This window comes from Rhea americana, unplaced genomic scaffold (genome assembly GCF_003343005.1).
Source record: "Rhea americana isolate MKP2758 unplaced genomic scaffold, rheAme1 scaffold_129, whole genome shotgun sequence".
Lineage (NCBI taxonomy): Eukaryota > Metazoa > Chordata > Aves > Rheiformes > Rheidae > Rhea > Rhea americana.
In genome coordinates, this window is record NW_028185361.1 from 534,654 (window position 1) to 545,950 (window position 11,297).

The window sequence follows — 11,297 nt, forward strand, 5'->3', positions numbered from 1 at the left end:
GCTTAGTTAAGATTAATTTAACATAAAGTGCAATAGCTACATCCAAAAATGCTGTAGCTGCACTGTAACTGCTGTTATAGTGGAATATCCCCAATTAGTTCTACAAGTGGAGTTCTGCATACCAGACAGTGAAATTTGTTCACAGAATCTGTTATTAAAAATATAAAGGTTAGAGGTTAGTTAATAAAAAATACAGAAGATGATTCTCAGTCTGTACATGCATTCATTCACTTCTTTAATAGCAGAATATATTACTGCCACTTTTTAAACCACAAAAATCACATTTTTGTGAGCAGTCAGACTCTGCACAGCAGAAGACAGTAGTTGACAGCAGGTCTATTAGAGCCCTTTAAATCAGAGAGCTAAATATTAAGTAGGAAGGCTCTAGTCACTTTCAGCAGTAGATGTATCAGCAGTTACTAACTTCCCAATCAATACTGAAAATAACTTATTTACCATAACTATTTCATTAAAAATGTTGATGAAATCTACTCAAAGTAGGGCCATTCCAGGTGACAGCAATCTTAGCCGGGTTCCAGCCAGCAACCCTATCTGCATAAAGATCTAATTATAAGACTTTTAATACCTGAAAAGTGTTTGAAACTGAGCATTCCATAATCAGGAAGAGAGGAAGAAAAACGAAAAGGGGATTGTGTTTCAAAGAGTAACAAATATTACTACATGAATTGTTAGAAGTCCCATATAAAAATTATGTGAGTGAGTGTCCAGAAAAACATGTTTCTATCACATAAATCTTCGGCAGTGGTATAAATCTTCATTGGTCCACTGAAGTGAAAAATTCCGTCTGCTTTTTTGATCTCACAGTCACTTTGTAAAATGCAAACATTTCAAAAGTCAGCAGGCTACTTACCMACTTCGAACCTACCAAAAAAACAGCTACATCTCCCACTAACAACTTTGCTTTAAGCATAACAGTGTATCTCTCAACTCGTTTTCTGAGCATAAATACGAACGGAAAAGTTATCTGAAAGGTTTCACAATGCTTGAAAGCTAATTCACCCCAAAGTTCTTGTTAAAAATCATCTTCCTAAAGATGCTATTGTAGACAGAACATTTTCACATTGATAAAAAACACGTATAGTATGAGGCTTACTAGTAAAAAATAAAGCAAATGGTATTTCCTGGTCCTGTGTTCAAATAGGAAACATCACTTATTACTAAAACTGTACGTTCAGGTCCTTAACTCACTTACAGTTCTGATAGCAGGCAGAATGACAGCAGATACTGCTTCCCCTTAAACTGCAGCTATTAGCATATGCAGCTGCTAACATTTAAACAACATGCCTGCACTTTGCATTATTCTGTAAACAGATCTAACATAAACAGCTTGTAAGACTCACAGCCACGTCTGGATCTCAACCCCAAAGTATAACCTTAAAATAAACTAGATCTAGATATCCCTTATCCTTACGAAGCAGGCTGAGAACAAATAACAGATTTTTATCTACTATTCCTTTGTAACAGTGCAAGAGCGAATGCCACATTTCGCTCCTTAGTGTAACCTAAGTCTTCACCTTGTTTTTTTTCTAAATGTACTACTCAAGCACTAAACTACTGTTCCTGTGTCCTTCCAAAGCACTGATGAGAAATTACGCTCTCTAATTAGACATACAGCTAGGCACCTAAGTTTTTATAGCACTGTCAGTCTATGCTGACCTCATCCTCTTACTGAAGTTAGTGTACATGCTTCTGTGGGAGCTTCCAAGGCCAAATTCAAGCCCAAATGTGACTGCAGAGGTAGAGAGGGACTTTTGTAACACTTTCATAAGAAAGAAATATGCAGTGTACAGGTGTCCACAAATCAGCAGAAATACAGAAACATTAAAAAACCCTGAATTCATATTTAGTTTTAGGGCCTGATTTTTCCATCATTTATTCCTGAATTTACATTGCCTAACTGCACTGAATCCAGTCATCCAGCAACTTAGTCACTTTGCAGAGGTCTCCTGCTGCACTTAGGGAAACAACCACACGCTCTATGAGCCAATGTGATATGTGTGATGCACAGCTGGCTTCCCTGTGCTAAACAAACAACCATGGAGCACAAGCTTAGAGCACACTCTTGTGGCCATACGCAACCACTCTAAATAAGAGTTGGGAAGAACACCGAGATGGAATATACGCATCTCTGAACAGCTTCTTTTACAAAGAAGGCCTTAAGTCCAAAGTTACAAAATACATGAATCAAGCTCCAGAGGTGACCTATCACAGAAAACATTCTTCCTTGACTTTCATATTTGTAAAGAGCTTTCAACGACAGAAATGCTACACTCAAGACAGAGTGCAAAATAGAGCCAACCAGAGCAGGTAGGKTTCTTACTTCAGTGTACAAGAGCCTCCACCCCTCTGCTTCCTCTCATTTCTTCCCAGAAAGAGGGGAAAGAACACATCTGCCACCTGTTACTATGACACATGGGATTGCTGTGTATCTTAGGAAGAAGATAAAATACAGCCTTATTCATTTGTCCTTAATTAAGTACTGTCTGTGCTGGAATGTAAGTTGAAAATCCATCCCATTCCATGGCTGACTTCATGTGATCTTCACAGGTGACTTCTTATGTGCGCAGAGAAGAGTGACATATGGAACGCCAATGAATGCCCATCTCTCACTGGGCCAGAACTTTATCACAGGGCCCTGCTCAGGGATCTCAGAGGCAGCATCGAAGTAAGCAAAACAGACACAGCCTAGGTAAGCCGCAAGGCAAATCAAGATGTGCCTGAGGAGACAGAATCCCCACCCCAAAAGAAGAAAAATTCAGTAACATAATTTCAAGAAAGGGATCAAACATATCATCATGCTCTAAAATCAATCCCTCCTTCATCCTTTTTTCCTGGTACTATTTGTCCCCTTCTTTCTGGGCAGGCAAAGAATACCGAGAAGGCAAAGTATAAAACTGTTTTGTTTATCCTTGATCCAAACTGACTGCAGCTTTTTGGTTTCTATGCACCTGAAAGAGTTGTGTAGAAAGACTGAGATATGACACTTAGAGAGCACAACTTGCTGGATGGTAAAAGAGAAAAGGTACAAAGCTCTTCACTGCTGCCCCTTCATCCACAGCTGTTAATGGTGGAAGTTTAAGCTTTTATAGCCACTGTTTCAGCTGAGCAGTGTTATGAAATTTTTAGTAACCAGTAGGACTAGGAGTTTAGTTGCAATTAATCACCTTAGCATCTGAAGCATCTGATTAGGCCAAGGAACTTCCTAAGTCCACCACCTTGGATAGGGTGAGACTTGTTCCTGATTTACAATCTTACCAGTAAAACTATCTAGCCCTAACCAGAAATACCCATCTGAAGTCTACATGCAAAGCCCAGAAAGGTACTATGCTGAAGACCTGTCACACCTGAATCAAGCAGTGGAGCTTATACAGAACACTTACCATACACAGTGCAAATAAGGGAAGTTAAATGAGGACCAGATCTCACAAAATGCTTTGTCGCTGATCCAGCAGAAAAGTGCTAGCATCCACCAAAGTCCTGAGAAGAGACCCAGTTTGTATACACGCAGGTTTTCACACCTGAGGAGAAAAACACAAAGAAGTTGCTGTAAAATAAAACAAAACTTCCTTTGTAATGTGCAGTTTGGCTATATGTATTTTAAAATAGGATTCGGAATGCCAGACACACACCCTTAAAATAGCTCTACCACGAATGTCCTGAAGACAGGAGATTTATTCACAGTAAATGAGGCACTAACCCAAGGCAATGCCGAAGTCATAAAAGAGACCTTTTACTCAGCAGCTCCTTGTTAGATATTGTCTTAAAYACCACTGTGCAGATATTGGATAAACACCCACATAGTCCCCTACTGAGGGAAAATCTAAGAGAATCTAGTCATACATACTGCCCGGTAATGACCAGCCACTCACCAAATGCTCAGAGATGTTTATACTCCCTCTTGCATTAAGCTCTCATTATATCGAGATGAGTGAAAAAGGAACTCTCTAGGATTGTTTTTGTTTAATTGGTTGTTTTCTTCCCTATAAATTAGTAAAGTATAACATAGCTGTTCCAGAGAACTACTTAGCTTTTACCCAAAAGATCTAGGCAAGCATGCTTTAGTAGATGGTGTGGGCTTCTAAATCTCAGACAGAATTTCTCAGTTAGCAGTTGTTTTCCTCTACAAGAAATCAGACCTGTTTACTCAGAGGTACTCCAGAGAGAAAAAGAACACAAACATTTGCTGTGCTCATATGCAATGTGGCCTGCAGCTGATCATCACTGAATATAACAGCAGATGCTGAGGTACTTGCATAGCATTATGTGTGGCTGCAGGTACACTAAAACACTCACACATTTGACTTGTCTATGTGAGACTTTGTTCTCTCCACATCTTGGAACTATTCTATGAACCATGCAGCTTTGCACACAGGAACAAAATCGGGGCCGGGGGGAGGGAGAAAGAAAAAAGAAAGAGGCATCAATACACTCTTCAAGTCCCCAAATGCTGTGTAAGTTAGTAGTTTGCTGCCTACCTAGAGTAGCTATTTTGGAGTTAGGCCTCTTGGTGCCAGCAGATGCAGTTCTGCTGTTACCAGTATCCATAAAGCAACACTAGTCTGGGATACAATTAGCTCTATATGGCCAGGGAGAAAGTATGGTTCAGCTTTCCTGCCTTCTGCAAGAACAAAAACTATGATTTGACTTTTTTTAAGTTAGTGAATTTTCCAGGGGCCTGATCCTTGTAGCACTATAGGAAAATTCCTACTTCTATGAGTTGCCCTTTTCAGGTCAGTGACATATATAATAAGCACTCCCAAACTTAATCAGAGAACTAAGTTAATTTGTCTAAAGTGACTAGTCTGAACTACATCTCAAGAGTAAACAAACGAGCAAGTTCTCCAGCTTGTATAATCAGATATACTCAGCTTCATCAGGATCATAGCTCATCTTCTGTTTCTACACTCTAAAAAAAAAAAGTACGTCAACCTCGAGTGCCCCACAGGCCCTTCCTTTGTCCAAAAGTCCTCAAGAGAGGCCTACGTATTCCATGCTGATCTTTCAGGTGTTAGACCTCTGCCAGAAAGTTCTTGAGAATGTCTCTGTGCCTCTCCCTCTTCAGCAGATCAACAGTGAGCCTACCTCGCTGCCCCATAGACCCTAATCCAGTCACCTCTGTAGATCTGACTCTGAATCACCAGTCTTCCTAAGCAACCATTTTACTTGATCTGGGAGGTGTGCAAAGCTTGGCACAGAAACCAATTAAAGGGCCACCTAACCTTGTAAAACTCAGATGCAATTAAAATGTGTAAGAATAAGCAAGCACTTCTTTACTGCATGCATTGCAATAGTATTTACACTCTCTGATCATCTTTATACGTGACTGTCCACAACATACTAAACAATACCGTCTTCTCATAACATAGTGCAGCACAATCAAAAAGCACTTTGACCTTTCTTTCTTGCACACAAAACATTTATCAGCCTGAAATCTGTCATTCTGGTTTGATACATTCAAAGGTCAAAACCTTTCTAACATTAACTGCTAATTGTCTCCATGGCCACACACATCCTACAAGCTGCAGGCTACTCCACATTCACTATCAGTGAAGTAGTTATACTAACTCTGTCCCAAAGAAAAAATTGTCACTATACCTTGCCTCTCATGTGTGAGACAATCTCTGACCACTTAGCATCAATCCATGAAGACATCAAGAATAAGAGAATGCCTTCTGCCTCTCTGTGGTGGAAAAGCAGAACTGCAATTGGTCCCAGAGCTTTACCAAAGGAGCTCAGCTCAGCATTTGGAGAAAGTTAAAACACATACAATGTAATTCTTTCCAGAAATACTTTTCTGAAGATGTTGAAGTATCAGGAGCAGAAGCAGCAATATACCTGACTTTGGTGTACTATAAATTCAAGAATSTGTACAGTTTTCCCTGCAAACCTGTAAGATATTTTTTCACTCTTGATACACTGTTTCAGTTGACATTTAACAGGCATTTGGGATTAAGAAACTCTTAAAGCTCAGCTGCAGGCGCCTTTATAGCTACTGGATTAATGACAGAAAAGCTACCCAATGCATAATCCTGTTGATGGAGGATTTTCTTCAGCGTCCTTCAGATAAGTTGGTTTTAGGGCTTGTCATTTCTTTTTTAAGCCATCTGTAAATAATCTGTCATTCAGAATCATCACATCTATGATCATTTATTCAGAGAAGTGCTTTATATGCCAGCTAAATTGCCTGTTGCAATCTCCTCCACAAGAAAGGTATCAGTTGTTTTCCTAAAAAAAGTTTTCCTTAAAAAAAAAAAAAAAAAAAAAAAAAAAAAAAACACATGACTGCCACCAATACTAATATTCCAGACAACATAAAAACCAAAATGGCTTTTTCTTAAGCCTGAATTCTCCAACCCATGTGACAAGCAACCAACAGAGTCAGAAGCAGGCCTACGATGGCTTTAAGACTGTCTACATCGCTTTTTTTGAAAATGCTTTTTTTTCTCCTCCATCCTCTGAAACTGTGTCTTTTTAAATTTAAAAGGCTATAAAAAGCATGAAAAAAAGTCAAGGAGATATTTGTCTATGAAGTTCCAGAACACAGCTACAAGATTTCTTCCTAACGTGCTCTTATGGGACACCTTAGTAAGAATTATCAAAAATTGGCACATTTTTACCAGTAAAATTATACTGGTAAATCATCCTCATGCAGGTCACTTCTCTAAATAGCTGTAGAGAGTATGAATCCCTTCTGAAAAGAGGAAAATCATTACTGGTCCAAAAACACCGCTCTATTAAACATACAGGCTTAATTCTCTCCCTTTAATGCTGAGAATTACTTCCACTTCTTAAAGGACATGCAGTTAATAGTTTAAAAGAGCAAGAAGCCAAACACAGAAAACTCAGAGGGTATCAGCATGGCTCAATTTTGTGCACTCAACAGGTAAAACCAGACTACTATGCTAAACACTTGTGTATTCAAAAATGTGGAGTCTTTCTGGGCCTATCTGAAAGAAGTAAACAGCATTTAAGATAAGCCTCTTGGATTGTCCTCAAACGTCCAGCTCCTTTAGTCACTGGCCATACCTACCAGCATCTGAATAGTTTGACTACTCAAAGACAAAAATTAAACCACATGCTTCAAAGAGTTTAAGGCCACAAAAGAAAACTGAGAGCTTATTAAAATACAGTTTCCCACCACAAGATCAGTCACGAAAATGGTACAGGCAGTAATGACAGGTTTGCTCAGTATCACCAGCAGGAATTGCATCTCATATTTATAAACTGCAAACTAGATACTGCAGGGCACATTGCAAAACTACTCAGAGTTAGAAAGAGTCCAGTATGAAGCGTAGAACAGAGCCCGCTGAGCTGGGTGATACTCCTGCATTATCTGTAATCATCTAACATAGAGTCTTGAACTCCTACAGTGGCAATTGCTTTGGATCCAGAGCTATTCTTGTTAAGGAGACATTCCTACCTATTGTGGATTTCACTACAGTGGGAAGATTTATTCCAAACACTAACTGCATATTGGTAAAAAACATAAAGCCATCTCACTCTCTTTACTTCTAAACAGAGGTGGATACTGAGCATTCAGAACATACCTGTAAAGGAACCCATCAGCTCAGAGTCTAAAAATACCACTCATTCTGCTTTGCTGCTGATGTGTAATATACTCCTATCCCTAATTTAGTCTGAAAAAAGCTGGACTCCACAAAGCTTCTGTTCGCATCTTTTGCCTGTGCAATGCACTGTGCTCTGACATTTAACACAAATAGCAGTGATTTAAACACAAGAGTTTTTTCAGACATTGCTGTCCCCAGCCATTTGCTGGATTAGGGACGGAACTGCTAAACACTTTTAACAGTATAATCTTCTAGCATCACAACCACGTACCTAGGCTTTTCTTTAAGTTAGTGAAAGTTGCTAGGTTCTAGTTAACAGCATGATCCTGCTTCAAACTATTCATTTTTATGTAAGAATCTTCCTTTATAACCTGTTTTTTTAACCTTTTTGTTTAACCTTTTAGTCAAGGAATAAGGGAGTTGTGAGCAACCTGTGGAAATAAAGTAGGGCTCCCCACAGCTAGATTTCCAGTAGGACAATCAAATGTGAATGGATAGACTTTAAGCTAGGGTAAACCTTCACTGTTTTATTAGGACTCAATAATCTATTATTTGCACACTTGAGATTGATTCATCATCAGYCATGTAACTATGAACCATTCTAATTTGATAATGTTGTAATTTCAACGGTTATTTAACTTGTACCAAAAAACAACAGGATCCACATCTGCTTTCTTCCTGACATCATCCCTTATACAAGCTTAAAAATTTTATGAGGCATGTGAAGGACACAAAAGAGAATAAAGTCTTACAATTTCCTTGTCTTTCAGGGACAAGTTTGTTTCTAACTACTTTTTGTTCTTTTGACAGTCTCAGACCCCCATTACTTCTCACCATATAGCCTACCCAATGTGCTCAGCATTAGGAACATAACACTCTTTGCAATAAAATTCTCTCCTCAACAAGGATGAATATGAGGCAGAAAATCCTCACTTGAAAACACAGCCCTCTACTTACTGCAATGGTGGAGAATGGGAGAATTCCACTCATTCTGAACAACATTCAGACTATTCTTCCTAGTGCAAAAAGAGATGAAATGACTCTTCGGAGTTTGAAAGAATGCATCTCATCCCCCAGGGATCAGCACAACTTAAAGTAAAATCTTTAATTATTTACCTTTTACCTTTAAGAACTTATCAAAAGATACAAAGTATTACATGCCCTCTGATTAAGAGGGCTATATGTCACCCTAGGTCCTTTTTTAATCATCAGTTCAAAATAAAGTTTGTCTGCACCTTAACTCTCTAAAAGCAGATACAGTATCTCCACACATTTTAATGAAATATGACCTTTTGTAATATATATGCCTTTAACTTTGTTTACTAGCCTGATTCCACAATATTATCAGTGTCCTCACAAGGCAAAGTAGTGTAAGACTTGAATCAGTTTTGAGAGCTAGCACATCAAGATCTTAGCACATCGAGTTTGTGCCTTGCCCCTGTGTTCCCTCTAGTACCCAGACTGATGAGCTTCATCCTTTTGTAGACCATGAAACAGAAAAGCAAATTTGTGACTAGAATGAAAAGCTTGTCATGATTCCACAATAAATGATCAAATTTCAGTCACACCAGGTCACAGTAAGGGAAATGTTGCAAGAGGACATATAATAAATGACCTGGCACAATTGCCTAGGAAAAAAAAAAATCCTTCACAAAAATGTCTGAACTGGCAGGGCAAGTTTATACCAGATCAGTGCTATGCATGATGTGACAGACGCATTTCTGATCTGTTATCATAACCACTGAAGTCAGATTTACTCTATCATCACATAATTACCTAAGGATCTTAGAAGGTAATCCTGTATCAGGAAAAACGTACTCACCTCTTCAGCTCAGCAATGAGCAAAGCTGTACACGGAACACCCAAAGTCATTAGCGAGATGTTGTTGATAGCAGGCTTGATGAAGGCAAGGCAGGTAGTAATTCCAGAAAGCACACCTACAGCAGCTTTAAAACGGCTCCTGAATTTTTGAGAGGAAAGAAAAATTGTGTTAAATTCAAAGCTTTTCATAAGTTAAAAAGATGTTAATGTAAAAAAAATGTAGGTTTAGGTCTAAAGACAATGTGCATAGAGTGGATGGGAATCCTGCACTGACTTACATAGGCATGCAGAGTTAATCACATACACAAATCCCCACAGGTGTGCAGTCTTCTGAAGCAACTACGTGTATGTGCGCACTCACACACCCCACGTATACAAACAAACACACTAATCACTGGTTTCAAATCCCAAGGCCCTACTCTAATCCTTCTCCTGCCACAATAAACCAAGAACAAATTCATCTCAGTACATGGAATTGTACCTCCCCAGAGCAGTGTTGTGCCATCATTCCTAATATTTTAGCATTAATTTTGGGGACACTTTTATCCCTAATACTTTCTACAGTCATGTTACAGTCTGTATTTTATTTTCCTTTATCTCTTCTAAGCCTTGAAGATTAGTGAAAACTACAAGGTAAACAAGAACATTTTCTTCTAACCAAATTCATTTTTTTAAAGATTATATTTTGGTATATTCTTAGCGTAAATGAAATCACCTCTAGCATAAATGAAATTGGGCCCTATAGTGGAAAACTTCTGAATTAAATTCATGCTAAATATTGTTTAAGCTTCCAGTTACATGGCTTTGTATTTTAAACATCTTGTTTCCTGTCTGTGGCAGGACTGGAGAGGCAACAAAAGAATCTTAAGTCATAAAGTGCTTCTTTCATATATGAAAAAAACAATCTAATACAATGGTATGCTACAGAAATGTACACATAGGGCTGGGTTCTGCTCAAGATCTCCAGAGTAAGTAGCAAAATAGCTAGAGCCAAGGCTCAGGAATGCAAATACTCCCTTAAGTCACCTTTGTGCTCCCTTCCTCCCCACTTTTCTGGGTTGGAACCAAAAAGACTCCTAGTGCTGGTCCGAATAGCTTCTGAGGACACTGAAAATTTGGGCTCTGGCTAATCTAGCAGCGTTGGCCTAAATCACTGCTTCTCCTCAGCTGTCTGACTCCCCTTGCTGTCAGAAGCTGCTGCTCTAGTGCAGGAATGGTAGAATACATTAAAGCACATGTACATCAACATCTCAGTTTGTACCACAGCTAAAACTACCACCATGATGGGCTTGCACTAAGGTAACAGGCCAACCTATAGCGGCAGAGGCACAGTCAACATGTTATGTTCAGCAGTAACCTGTGCTGGAAGAGGAATAAACACTCAAGTTGGGTAACATCGTTWGTTGTCACAGATTAATCCCTGCTTCTACCCTTAGGTGTGCCTTCCCAACTCAGAYTACATTCTGATTATAAATGTGTCAACCTTGGACCAAGAGAGAGATCACCATACTGCCCTTGAACTATTAGCCCACAGCTTTATAAGAAAGGCTACTGCCTGAAGATCGGTGTTCTCTCTTTAATTCTCCATCTGAAGTAGGGACCATTCTCTGTCCCAAGAATCATTCTCATCTCCACCAAGCTCATTCCATCTGCCATTTGCATTACATGCTTCCACTGGAAGGCAGGTCTCCAGCATTAAGTTACTTAAGGAGGAAGTTCTGGATCWGATGCAAATGCTTTAATGATCTTAAAGAGACCACAAATAGGAGACAGTGGATAGTAACATTAAAGAACACAAAGAAGACACAGAACATAAGGATTACAGCAGTGAGCATAGGATAGATATGATTATACAGGAGTAGTTAGGTAAAGCAAAAAAAAAAAAAA

General features: G+C 39.0%; 1 protein-coding gene across 2 annotated transcripts in view; it reads right to left on the bottom strand.

Annotated features, from left to right (window-relative positions):
• Window positions 1-218: 218 nt before the first annotated feature.
• ACER2 (alkaline ceramidase 2) overlaps window positions 219-11,297 on the bottom strand; it is a 20,687-nt gene continuing 9,608 nt past the window's right edge. For both annotated transcript variants that reach the window (XM_085326214.1, XM_085326215.1), the window contains exons 4-6: window positions 9,412-9,549; window positions 3,402-3,539; window positions 219-2,738 (exon numbers count right to left, since the gene is read on the bottom strand). In XM_085326214.1, the coding sequence (XP_085182340.1) occupies window positions 2,552-2,738; window positions 3,402-3,539; window positions 9,412-9,549 (463 nt within the window). In that variant the 3' untranslated portion in view covers window positions 219-2,551. The remainder of the gene's footprint in view (window positions 2,739-3,401; window positions 3,540-9,411; window positions 9,550-11,297) is intronic.